At 37.6% G+C, this 14,444-nt stretch overlaps 1 protein-coding gene across 1 annotated transcript in view; it reads right to left on the reverse strand.

Annotated features, from left to right (window-relative positions):
• The window catches only part of LOC140726563 (putative Polycomb group protein ASXL3), a 218,287-nt gene that overhangs the window by 173,535 nt on the left and 30,308 nt on the right, over positions 1-14,444 (reverse strand). The window contains exon 3 of the mRNA XM_073043118.1: positions 9,497-9,624. Within this exon, the coding sequence (XP_072899219.1) occupies positions 9,497-9,624 (128 nt within the window). The remainder of the gene's footprint in view (positions 1-9,496; positions 9,625-14,444) is intronic.

The raw sequence follows: 14,444 nt of genomic DNA on the forward strand, positions 1-14,444 counted from the left end.
ACTCAGCGATTCAGGAATAGCTTCTTCTCCTCTGCCATTCAATTTCTAAATTGTCATTGGACATGAACACTACCTCACTATTTTGTATTTGTTTTTTCTGCAATACTTATTTTAACTGAACTATTTAATAGACATATACTGTAATTCAGTTTTTTCTCTATATTTATCATGAACATTGTACTGCTGTCGTAAAGTTAACAAATTTTACAACATATGCTAATAATATTGAACCTGATTCTGATGTATAGAATGCCTTTGGAGTCTCTTTTTACTCCTACTTGCCACAGACTTTCTGTGGCTCCTCCTGGCTTTCCCAATTCCCTTCTTGAGTTCTCTTCTGGCTTCTTTATAATCCTCAAGAGCTCTGTTTGATTTTTAGTTTCCTAAATCTTGCCTATGCTTTATATTCTTTCTTGAATAAATCCCCCACCACTCTCAATATTCAAGGTTCTGTTACCTTACCATCCTTTGTCCTTTTATTCATATTGGAACATACCTGTTCTGAACATGATATCCAATTCAGAAAACAAGGGCTCCCTTTGCACCTCTTTATTACAGATCAGTACATGAAAATCCCAGAATATGAGATGCTCAAGTACTGTATTGTTTGCGATGAAAAAATATTGGTGCTTTGCATGAATCAGAAGGTTGTGAATTTGACTCACTCCAAGGATTTTATGACATAATCTAGAATGAATGATGAGTGATGGTTTCCTGTTGTTCTCAATAAAGCACTGTACTTTTAAAGTTGCTTGTTCTACAATGAGATACTGAATAAACTTTAGTCCAGCCTCTTAAGTGGATTCCCCAAACTGATACTATGAATAACAAAGGTGTTCATTACAATGTATTGGCTAATGTTTATCTCTTAAACGATATCACTAAAAAAGATCAAATCTTCATTATATTTCTGCTATTACAAAAGTGCATTATGAAATCTTAAGGTCACAGAGAGCAAAAAAAATGTAATATTTTTCTTTCTTTAGCTATTAATACTGGAAAATGGACCACTGAGAATCTGTTCTGAGTATATTGAAATTCATAGTAATTATTTTACTTCTTTAATGATAAGGATGCTATGAAAAATTACTGAACTGGACCTATTAATATTGTTTCTCTCTCTCTCTCTCTCTCTACTGATGCTGCTTGATCTGCTGAGTGTTTCCAGCATTTTCAATTTTTATTTCAGATCCCCAGCATGAGAAGGACTTTTAAAAAAAATAACTCTAGTAATTTTAAGCAACACTCAACCATGTGAATTTCAAAAGATAAATTAGATCTGACTAATGCCTGCAATGCACACTTTATCCATTGGTGGTGATGTTGCACTTCTATCATTACAGGTTCAATCTTAATCAGTTTACTAGAAATAATAAAATTACTTGTCTCCAAAAACAAAAATCTATCAATGAACTTTTATCACTTAACTTTTAGTTGTAGTTACAAGTTCAAATATTTATTTGTCCTACTTTGTCCCTAGCTTCTCCAAGGAAAAGGAATTTCTGCATTTTTAAAGCTGCTCCTCAGAGCTATAACCTCAGCCCAACCATCTTCAATTTCTTTATCAATGATCCTACCTATATTGGAAGATGAAGAAATGTAGACCTTTACTGATGATAGATACTGTTTTTCCCAGAGACTAGTGATTCTGTGGAATTCTCACCCAGAGACTACATCATTAGGTATATTTAAGACACAGATTTGTGGATAGCAATGGATATTAAGGGTTATGAAGAAAAGGCAGGACAATGAAGCTGATTCCATGGTTAGATCAATTATAATGTTATTGAATGGTAGAGCTGGCTCAACCAGATGGCTCATTTTTCTTATGTTCTTATGTAATGTTAACTCCTACAAGACTAAATGACAACCTTGGTCTGAGACTTGTGATCATAGATTCATGTTAAGCAAATACCAAGCAGTAGCCACCTACAACACAAGGTCCACTGCTTCCCTTATGAGTTCAATTACAAATCCCTCACTGAAAACATTTTAGGGTTTCTATTAACCATATAAACAATGTGGTATAGCAATAGGCTGCAATAAAAAGCTCATCTGTTCATTCCCAAAATTTCCCAAAGTTCAAAACTTTCAAAGTAAATGTATTATCAAAGTACATATATGACACCACATACAGCCTTGAGATTCATTTTCTTGTGGTCATGGTCAGTAAATCGAAGAACCATAATAGAATCAATGAAAGACTGCAACCAACAGGGTGGACAAATAACCAATGTACAAAAACCAAACTGTGCAAATACAAGACAAAAAAAATAACAAAATATATCGGCAATAAATATTGAGAACATGAGGTGAAGAGTCCTTGAGTCCATAGGTTGTGGTTGTGGGAACAGTTCAATAAAGGTGCAAGTGAAGTTGAATGAAGTTATTGCCACTGCTTCAAGAACTTGATGGTTGAGAGGTAATAATTGTTCCTGAACCTGGTAGCATGAGTCCTGAGTCTCCTGTACCTTCTTCCTGATGGCAGCAGTGAGAAGAGACCATGACCTGGGCAGAGGGGGACCCTGGTGATGGATGCTATTTCCCTGCAATAGCACTCTGTGTAGCTGTGCTCAACGGAGGGGAGGGCTTTACTTGTGATAGACTGGCCCATATCAAATATTTTGTGTAGGAATTTCATTGGTGTGTCCATACAACCAGTCAATATACCACACATCACTAAAAGTTTGTCAAAGTATTAAATGTTATGGCAAATCTTTGCAAACTTTTAAGAAAGTAGAAGCACTGCCTTGCTTTCTTCATAATTGCACTTGTGTGTTGTGCCTAGGACAGGTCCTCCAAAATGACTATTGGTCATTAACATCAACTATTATCAAATGTTTTGAATGATTGGTTATGGAGAACATTATAGCCTTTCTCCCAGCTACACTGGAGCCTTTCCAGCTTCACTCAGAATGATCCACTGATGATGTAATAGCCTCTGCCTTCTACTCTGTCCTGTCCCACCTGGAGAATGGGCTCTCATATGCTAGACTGCTATTTATAGACTATTTAAAAGTAAGGCCACAGTCAGTCCATGTTGGCAGCAACATCTCTCCTCGCATTACGCCGAGCACTGGCGCTCCCCAGGCCTGAGCTCAGCCTGCTGCTGTTTACACTTCTGTCACAGGATCCAGCTCAAACCTTGTCATCAAGTTTGTGGGTGACACAACAGTGGCTGGCATCAAGAACAATGACTAGATTGCATAGAGAGAGGAAGTGGAGTGGTTGGTGGATTGGTGTGAGAAGAGCAACCATAGCCTGAATGTGGAGAAGACAAACAAAATTATTGTGGACTTCAGGAAGGTGCAGGCGAACCATCCCCCTCTGTGAATACATGGCTCATCTGTAGAGAGAGTGAGTGTGCACCAAGTTCCTGGGAGTTTACACACAGATGACCTCACCTGGTCCCCTAATATCACCTCCCTGAACAAGGCACAGCAGCGCCTTCACTTCCTAAGAAGATTGAGGCAAGCAAAGCTCTCCCCCCAATCTTAACTGCGTTTTATAGGAGCCTCAAAGAGAGTTTCCTGACAAGCTGCATCGCCAACTGGTACGACAGCAATCAAGCATCAGACCATAAGTCCCTACAAAGGACTGTGAGAACAGCTGAGAGGATCATAGGGGTCTACTTACCATCCATCAGAGACATTTATCAGGAGCACTGGGTGCGCAGGGCCCTTAACATTATTAAGGACCCCACCCATCCATCCAGCACCCTCTTTAACTTTCTACCATCAGGCAGGAGACTATAATGTATAAAAACAAGAATGATCATGATAAAAAACAATTTCTTCTCCCTGGCTATTGGGCTCTGAACTCCTGGCCACATTGTATTCAAAGTGTCACTAGTTAATCAGTTCTGTACCTTACAATGTTTAATATTAATGCACTTTAGTTTGTTATTTATCTGTGAATCCTCTGTAGATTTTATCCTTATCTTCATAAATTATTGTGTGTTATCTGTACTGCTGTGCTTTACACCCTGGTTCAATGAAACATTGTCTCATTTCTAAATATATTATATCGTTATATACATGTATGTAGATAAATGACAATAAACTCCACTTGACTTGACTTGAAATGATAATATCGAGGAATTTAAAGTTGCTCTCCATCTCCACCTTTGATCCCCCATCATGGACCTCTGGTTTTCTTTTCCTGAAGTCAATAATCCTCTCTTTGGTTTTGCTGACATTAAGTGAGAGTGTTGTGGCAGGACTCAGCCGGATTCTCAATCTACCCCATCTGTAACACACCATCCATGGGTGTGGTGATCATCTGAATGTGTGGTGCTGTATCAAGGAGCACAAAATTCTTGTTAGGCTAATTCACTGGCAGCTATTCACAAACTCAAGAGTTTTATAATCTATCATCAGCACACAATGACTAGGATGTGCAGTAAGAACAAAGTTAATTGAAACAGGATAGCCCATTCAAGCCTGATTGGTCTATCCTCAACATCATTGGGAACCTTCTGTCTCAGTGCAATTTTTCTGAATTATCCATACATCCCTTGATTTCCTATTCATTCAGAAATCTATCAATTTGTGTTTTGAATAAATGAGACTCAACAACTCTCTGGATAGAGAAGTCTAAACATTCACAATGTTCTGCAAGAAGAAATAACTCCATTTCAATTCTAAATGACCTAACAATTTATGTGGGACAGTGACACAGTTCCAGACTCTTCAACCAGGAAAAATCTTTCATTATGAGTTTTATAAAAATATTGTATGTTTAAGTTATGCCTGCTCTCATGCTTCTAAAATCTGCTTAATACAGGCATGTTTTACCTAATCTCACCTCATATATCCAAGGCACAGTCTCAATGAATCTTCCATTTTAATTTTCCATTCCACTGTCACACCTCTCTTGTCTTCTGCACTAAATGCTGAAGAAAATGAAAGATACACATTTCCTTTTCACACCACCTGCATTGGATTCCCTGAGTTCTGATTATTTTATCAAGATGTTTTAGAACTTTTCTATAGTGAACTTTTCTATAGTGCTGATAGGGTAATAATCAAAGTGATGGGGTCTGTAGACAATAGGAGGCTCTAAGAAATGAGTTTTAGAAATTTGTATTGCAAGATTACACATAACTTATCAACTGACATTGTCAACATCACAGACAACATCAGTAAATAATGTTCAACTTCTAGCTACAAAGTTAGATTTTAATTTTGGAACAAAAAAGCAGAAAATAGTCCTCAAAACTATTAAAATGAATTGCCTTACCCTCTTTATTGATTTTAAGATGAGAACAAAGGAAAAGACTTTAAAACTACTCTGCATGTTACCTATTAGTTAAAAAACTAAAGCTGTAACAATTGTTGTCATATATATATATATTTACTCTCTTATATAACTATGCCAATTCTCTGTCATGAGCCTTGCAAAAACAAGAGGGGCTTTTTAGGTTTAAGAGGTACAACACTATTTGTGAAATAGCCAGCTTATGCCCAGCTCTGTTAGTTAATATTGTTCATTCAATTAAGCTTCTATTAATGCTGACCTCCAAAATTATGATTTTGGTTTCATTAATAGTGGTTTACATGAAGTCAGGGGAGATGAAAAATAACCTTGATCCACTGTAATTCACCTTCCATCACAAAAAGATCTATGGTGGATGCCATCACCCTGGCCTATGCTCATTTCTGGAGCATCTGGACAGTCGAGACACCTACACTGGATAAACTGAAAACAGATTCAATTATGCCTTTAGTACTAAAATCCAAGCTCCAAGACCTGGTACTCAATACGTCCCTCGGCAACTGGATCCTCAACTTCCTGACTGCAATCAGTAAGGACAGCCAGCCATACTTCTGTCTCAATTACTTTCAACAGTGGTGAACAAGTTTGTGTTCCCAGTCTCCCACTCTACACCCTGTGCAATACGTACTGCATGGTCAGATTCTGCTCAAACTCCATCAACGGGTTTGCAGATGATATCACTATAGTGGCTCATATTTCAAATAATGCTGAATTAAAGTACAGGACGGAGATAAAGCACTTAGAAACAATATGGTGTCGTGACAACAACCTTTCCCTCAATGTGAGCAAAACAAAAGAGCTGGTCATTGCTTCAGGAAGGGAGCAGTGTACATGCTCCTGTTATATCAAAGTGTAGGAGAGTTGAGAAAGTTGAGAACTTTAAGTTCCTTGGAGTGACCATCACCAATAACCAATCCTAGTCCAAATATGTTGATGCCACATCCAAGAAAGCTCACCAGTGCCTCAGCTTCCTCAGGAGGGTAAAGAAATTTGGCATGTCCCCTTTGACCCTTACTCATTTTTATCAATGCCTCACAGAAAGCATAAACTAGCATTATAATTCTTTTTCTACTCAGTTTCTTAAAGCAGCTGCCTAGGTGTTCAATAAAATTGTTGATGCAAATAAGCAATCCTGCATGAATATTATTGAAAAGAACATTTGTACATGGCAGTGGGACTGAGGAGGGGAGAAAAGATCAGTCATGATTGAATGGCAGAGCAGACTCGATGGGCCAAATGGCCTATTTCTGCTCCTATGTCTTATGGGCATTTCAAGACATACATACTCACATAGCAGTGTTCTATTACTGATGATGCAATGGTTTGTCATGCGATTTAGTTTGTGTTAATTGACATTTTGCTTTTCTCTCTAACCAAATTGTTAGCATCAGTAAAGGTAGGCTGTGATTATTGCACAGGCAGCAAACATTTAAAACTTCAAATGTAAGGAAAATTATTTTAAAATTAAACTTCCAAAAATGGATAATAAAAAGAAACATGGAAGAGGAAACTATTTCAAGAAAAGTATAAAAGTGCTGAAAGGAAATAAACAGAACATTAGCTGATAACTTAGATTAAAACAGCACACAAATAAGTGAAAAAGGAAAATTCAATGGATATATCAAAAAAAAGAACATAGAACATAAAACATAGAAATCTACAACACATTACAGGACCTTCAGCCTACAATGCTGTGCCGACCATGTAATCTACTCTAGAAACTGCCTAGAATTTCCCTACTGCATAGCCCTCTATTTTTCGGAGCTCCATATACCTAAGGGTCTCTTAATAAACCCTATTGTATCCACCTCTACTACCGTCACTGGCAGTACATTCCATGCACTCACCATTCTCTGTGTAAAGTGGTGTCAAGAAAGCAACCTCTCCCTCAATGTCGCAAAAACAAAGCAGCTGGTTGTGGACTACAGGAGGAATGGAGATGGGCAAACTCCTATTGACATCAATGGATCTGGGGTTGAGAGGGTGAACAGCTTTATGTTCCTCAGCATACACATTACCAAGGATCTCACATGGCACATTACTGAGGATTTCATGTGCTCTGTACCTTCCGGCTGCGTGGTTGAAAAAAGCATGACAGCACCTCTTTTATCTCAGACAGATGAAGAAGTTTGGTGTGGGCCCCCAAGTCCTAAGAACTTTCTACAGGGACACAATTGAGAGCATCCTGACTGGCTGCATCACTGTCTGGTATGGGAACTGTACTTCCCTCAATCACAGGACTCTGCAGAGAGTGGTGTGGACAGCCCAATGCATCTGTAGATATGAACCTCTATTCAGGACATTTACAAAGACAGGTGTATAAAAAGGACCCAAAGGATCATTGGGGACCCAAGTCACCCCAACCACAAACTGTTCCAGCTGTTACCATCCAGGAAATGGTACTGCAGCATAAAAGCCAGGACCAACAGGGTCTGGGATAGCTTCTTCCATCAGACTGACTAATTCATGCTGATACAATTGTATTTCTATGTTATATTGACCGTCCTGTTGTACATACTATTTATTATAAATTACTATAAATTGCACACTGCACATTTAGATTGAGATGTAACATAAAGGTTTTTACTCGTCATGTATACAAAGGATGTAAGTAATAAAGTCAATTCAATTCAATTCAAGCCTCAATTTTGGTTCATGTTTTTAGGTTCTTAACAACAGGTGGCTGAAAACCTTAACAATAATCACAGAACTGGGCAGAAAGTAAAGCAGAGTGTATTATAGAAAATGAATGTAAATATAAGAAAGATTGTACAAAGTTCAATGAAATACCTTGTCACATTGACTGGACAAAGTAGATTGACTAAGATAGTTTGAAATACAAAATGATTGGTCGTTTACAAAGTAGTTCCCTAGATCAACAAGTTTGACGTTCTTCTCAAAATAGAAATTTTCCCCATTAACATCTAGGACGAGAGATGCACTAGGAAAGCACAAAGCACAAACTGAATAGAGACATACTGAGAAGTGGAAGTGAGGCCTGACAGAACTTGTGTTCAAATGTATAATGCCTGCTGAGTTATGTTGATCGCTCTATAGAATTTCGTACATTTTTGAAATGAGGCATCCACCTTGACATGTCAAAAGCAAACTGAGATAACCAATCTGCTGTATTGCATTCAATGCTCATGATATGATCTCTTCCACACTGGGGAAACCAACTATAGATTGGGAGACTGCCTTGGGTCAGCAGAATGTACTTAGAACTCCTGTTGCCTTGCAGTTTGAATCTATGTCCTACTTACTCTTGCAATATAATTATATGATATATTAATTGTACCTGGTAATCTATCACATTAATATATAAATTTATCAATTAATAATATTGTATAAATTTGAGGAATAACGCTTCATCTTCTGTCTGGTGTGTTGCAGACATTGCTAAATTCTACAAATTTGGGTTGCTTGCTTTTCTTTTCTGTGTCAGAATGGCCATATCTTTTGTTAAGTTATCTATCTGTGATATTGGCTCTGTTCCTCTCCCTCCAAAGGCACAGTTTCAACTGCAAGGCACATCCTAAAGCCATACAATTGCGAAGTTTACATTTCATTGTTGACGTTCATTAACTGCCTTAACTTTACTGCTTTTGTTCATTTTCTCCCTAATTGTCTAATGACTGGGTGACCTATACAACTCACCTTTCTGACAACTTCAGCCATTCTCAGAAATATATTCCCGGCATTATTCATCCACCACAACAGCACACCCACCTCCCCCACCCCACCTACATTTCTCTGCAACTTTATGTTCTCTTCGTCACAGTTCTGATGAAGACTCTTCAATGTAAAATGTTAATTCTGCTTTTCATTCCACAGATGATTGCTGAGTAATTTCAGTATTTTTCCATCTTTTAAATTTCAGATTTCTGTATCTGCATTTTATTTTGATGTTCTTTAAATAACTGGAGTCATAGAAAAGTACAGCACAGAAACAGGCTCATCAGTCCGTCTAGCCAATGCCAAACCAATTAAACTGCCTACACTGGATCCACAAGTGAATGTATTTTTAGATCTGTTTACGTACAAGTCAAGATTCGAAGGTAAACTTAATGTCTTAGAGAAGAAGATTCTCGGAACATGTTTGATCCTTCAATGAATTTCATATAAAGTTTGACAATTAATTTGTTTATCAGCTGAAGGGAGGAAAAAATGAGAATACCATATTATTAAAGGACATAAGATTGTAATTGTTTAACCTTACCTGTTTTAGTGCTTTTTTGGTATGCTGCTGAGTAGAAGATATCAGCTTGTTTTGTGCAATTGTTGTTGAAGAATTTGTATTATGTGGAGAAGAACTCTCATCAGGCACATGTATTTTCTCTGGACAAACTGGAAAATAGATGGAAAACGTACTATTGACTACTCTGTAAGAGCTCTTCCCAGTAACAGACAAACAAAATCTAAGATTTTAAATTTACTGAAAAGGAGCAAACAATGCTTAAGCAGTTTCATTGATCTGGAGACCTGCTTGTTAAATACGGCCATGCATGTATAGAAGGTCATTCCTGATATCCTCATACCATACATCAGTCTGCTCATGGTTCCACCAACACTGAATACTATCATACTCCAAGTACCTCTCAACAACCAACACTACTATTTCAGGGTGACACTGTTGAAAATAATTTTACAGACAATAATCCTACCTTTTCAATTCTATGGTTGTCATCTTCTGACACACTTGCAATGAACTTGTCATCTTTTAAGGTCATGCTCTCTCTCAGCTCACTTTCAGATCCAAAGTCCTGGAGCTTTTCATTACTTACATCTTTATACCAATTGCTCCAAAAAAAAATCTGAGCTTTAATCATTCTAGCTTGCTCATAAGTAGCACTGCAGTAACCTTAGTGAATTTCATGAATGGCATCCTCTGATTTGGAATTAAAACTAAAGGCACAAGATTTTTAATATTCTGAAAAACATGAATAACATTTCTATCCCAGACAGAGATGACCAAAGTTAAATTAATAACTTTGATAAAAATGAATTGTTATCTCTAGGCAGGCTATGAAAACTCAAAATTCAGAACAAGATCAGCAGAATAGTATCATACAGAATGAATGAATATTTAAAATAAAAAGGCCATCACTCCTTGTATTAATAACTGTGTGACTATCAATAATATTGCTTCCTTTTGGTCAACTAGCAAGTTTGCATGATTCAGTTGTGCATATGAGATGAACATCACTGTATGATCATACTTTATCTTAGGATTGTCTAATAATGCTTGACACATTTCTTCCTTCATACCAGTGAAACTGACAATGTCTAACCATCCTACACAAATTCTCAATACTATGCTGCTCCTATGATACAGGAATACCCACTGTTATTACCCCAAAGGGAGAGTTTTCTCCTTGATTATCAACTGCTCCAATTAATTATAAAATCAGAAAATGTTGGAAATATTCAGCAGGCCAGGAGAGAAACAGAGATTAAATACCAGTGATGTCTTCCCACAGATGTGGCTTGACCTGCTACACATTCCCAGAATTTTCTGTTTTTATTTCAGACTTTCAGCATTGTCAGGTTATGGATTTTCAGGGTGAAAGAAGGATGGAAAGAGAAAATGAATACAGAAGAGAAAGAGGAAGAAATACAAAGCAGATCCCTTTCTGCATGCTTTATTGCAGTTTATCTCAGCTGCCTAGTTTCATCTGGCAAACTTTCAATATCTGAAGCTGTACATCACTCAGTAAATCCCTCAATGGAATGTTCTTGATTCATACTTATGATTAAGGTATTGACATTAAATGGTTATTTTTATACCTTGGAGACCACATGCAACTACATTTTGATTGACATCTATTCTACATCTAAGGAAATTACATTGTATTAGAGACTACACTGGCAGTGTATTATATTCCACTGATGGAAATTCATATTTATCTTATTGGTTGTGATCTTTTTAATGTCCTAAGGAGATGAATAATATATAAATGTAAGTCCTCTCATGACAATGTTACATACATTGTAGTGTGTAACTGAATAAGGAACAGAATGTATTACTTTTAATATAATGAAATACTGAACTATGCTTCACAGTAATGTTATCAAACAATACTTCAATACTCTCAAGGAGATATTGGACCAAAGTTCTAAGTTCAAAGTAAATTTATTATGAAAGTAAATAAATGTTACCAAATTCAACCCCTTGATTTATTTTCTTGCAAGCCTACCCAATAAATCCATAACCATTTTCACACCATAACCAGATAATAATTTTTAGCCAGTCGGGTTTTGGGAGAAAATACCTTCTGTATTCACCACAAATGAAAACACGACTTAGTGAAGTGATTAAATTGAACGCAAATCACCTTTATCAACATTTATAAATGCAAACACTAAGGACAGAACTTCTCTAACTCTTCCTCCACTACATTGATTACTGCATTAGTGTTGGTTCATGCACCCATGCTGAGCTTGTCAATTGTATCAATTTTGCCTTTAACTTCCACCCCCCCACCCCAAGTTAATTAGATCCACCTCTGACACCTCCTTCCCCTTTCTCAATCTCTCTAGCTCCATCTCTGGAGACAAGCTGTCAACCAACATCTTTTATAAACTTACTGATTCCCATGGTTATCTTGATTACACCTGTTCCTATCCTATCACCTGTAAAAATGCTATTTGCTTTTCTCAGTTCCTTCACCTCTGCCACATCTGTTCCCAGGCTGGGGCTTTCCATTCCAGGACAGAATGGAAAGGTCTCTTCCATTCCTTTCTTCCTGATGAAAGGAATGTTCCTGATGTCTTAATAGCGAGAGAGTTCCTCTTGACCTTACCTACCACCCCATCAGCCTCCGCATCCAACACATAATCCTCCTCAATTTCCACCATCTCCAAAGAGATCCTGCCACAAAATACATCTTTACCTCCCCTTTTCTCTCTGCTTTTGCAGAGATCGCTTCCTCCATAATTCCTTCGTCGATTTGTCCCTCCCCACTAATCTTCCTCCTGGCACTTATTCCTGCAAGTGTACAAAGTGTTACAACTGCCCATACATTCCTCCCTCACCTCCGTTCGGGGCCCCAAATAGTCCTTCCAAGTGAGGCAACACTTCACTCGCAACTCTGTTGAGGTCATCCACTGTGTCCAGTGCTCCCGATGCAGCCTCCTCTGCATTGCTGAGACTCATCATAAATTGGGGGTCAGCTTTGTCAAGCACCTCCATTCCATCCGCAACAAGCAGAACTTCCCAGTAGCTAAACATTTTAATTCTGAGACCAATTCCTGTTCCAACTAGTTGGTCCATGGCCTCCTCTTGTTCCAAGATGAGGCCAATCTCAGGGTGGGGGAGCAACATCTTATATTCCATCTGGGTAGCCTCCAACCTGATGACATGAATATCAATTTCTCCTTTCAGTGGAAAAAAAAATTGCCCTTCCCTCTTCCTCTATTTTTCCACTCTGACTTTTTATCTCTTCTCACCTGCCTACCACTTCCCCCTGGTGCCCCTTGTCTTTCTCTTTCTCCTATCAGATTCCTTCTTCTCCACCTTTCCTACCCACCTGGCTTTGCCTATCACTTCTTCCCCTCCGCCCACCTTTTATTCAGACATCTTTCCCCTTCCTTTTCAATCCTGTGGAAGAGTCTCAGCCCAAAAAGTCATTTGTTTATTCATTTCCATAGACGCTGCCTGACCTGCTGAGTTCCTCCAACATTTTGCATATGTTGATTGGATTTCCAGCATCTGCAGACTTCCTTGTGTTTGTTTTATTGAATTATTTTGTGATTACAGTCACCAAGAATTAAAAACATTGAAACTACTATTTACATTATACAAATTACTTAAAATAGTCACCTGCACTCATTTTATACAATAAGTACATTCCATAATTTTAATTGGCCTGAATGCTGGTAATTAGGCCATTTTTACTGTTACTCTGCTGTGGGAGCCATGCATCTATTTGTTGTCTGTCTGTATTCTATTTGTGCTGTATGTTCTCACTCTGGGTTAAGTTAATTTGTCAAGTAGGTATGGGTGACGGGCAGCGTTGGGTAGCGGTTAAAATAAATTAATATAGTCACCTGTTCACATGCTTGATGGCATAGAGAGGGGGTGAGTACGGATGGCATATCTTTCATTGACCACTTGTTTGAATTTGATCCTATTACATTCGTCTTTGACTGTTTGTCTTTGTTTGAATTTGATTTAATTATGCTCGTTTCATTTTACACGAATTATGGAAAAGTCAAATAATTTTATTGTTGTCTTTTAATAGACGATTAAACATACTTTTACAACTTGGAACTCAGTGAGTTGGAAGAGCGTCATACAATTCAATACCTCCTCACTTAGCCTCTCAGCGTCTTTTAGTTTGTTTTCAAGTAATCACCACGTTTTGCCAAGGAACATTTTTTAAACCAAATAAACATCAGTTTATGACAAAGCCATCAGCATGGACTATTTTGCACAATGTTTCACGTTCTGGAGGAAGAGGTTTGCTCGGACCCGTTGGGAAAAAAGGAATTCCAACACAAAGGAATCCAAAGAAAGGCCAGTTGGTTATCAGAGGTAACTACCATTGCAACACTGAGCAACATGAGCAGCTGAAGTGGGTGGCCTACCCTATGGCTTTGTATTGATTCATGCTGTGTACTTGTGGATCGAACCACTATTTGATCATGGGGTGTTTGCTTGATGGTTTGTTGTTCGGTTTAATTGAAGTGCTCATGGCCCTGATTTATTGTGTGGTTTGTGAAGTTTTTGAGAGCCAAAATATTGTCCCGGTTGCTGACATTTGAATGGAATGCTGCTTGTTTGGTCTGGTTGATGTGCTGTGGATGCAATATTGTTTGTCTGTTACCTGCGTTGATTGAATGGAATACCACCAAGTCATGCTTCACATTCCTTTCTTTTCTTTCTTTTTACAATATTTTTATTCAGAAGAAATAAAACAAAATTTACAGAGTGCAACACATAGATACATCTCAACATAATTTGTGTACATTTATATACTATAATAAAATTGATCAAAATGTTTTAGCATAACACATAAAGGTATACCACTCTGTAATCAAAAATTTAAAGGTAAGTCATACATCATAAAAGAAATTTTTTATATAAAAAAGTCAACCCCCTACCAACTACTAAAGAAAAAAGCTGATGGATGATGATGGATAATTAGAAAAAAAAGACATATTCA

The sequence above is a fragment of the Hemitrygon akajei genome, chromosome 1 (assembly GCF_048418815.1).
Source record: "Hemitrygon akajei chromosome 1, sHemAka1.3, whole genome shotgun sequence".
NCBI classification, from domain to species: domain Eukaryota; kingdom Metazoa; phylum Chordata; class Chondrichthyes; order Myliobatiformes; family Dasyatidae; genus Hemitrygon; species Hemitrygon akajei.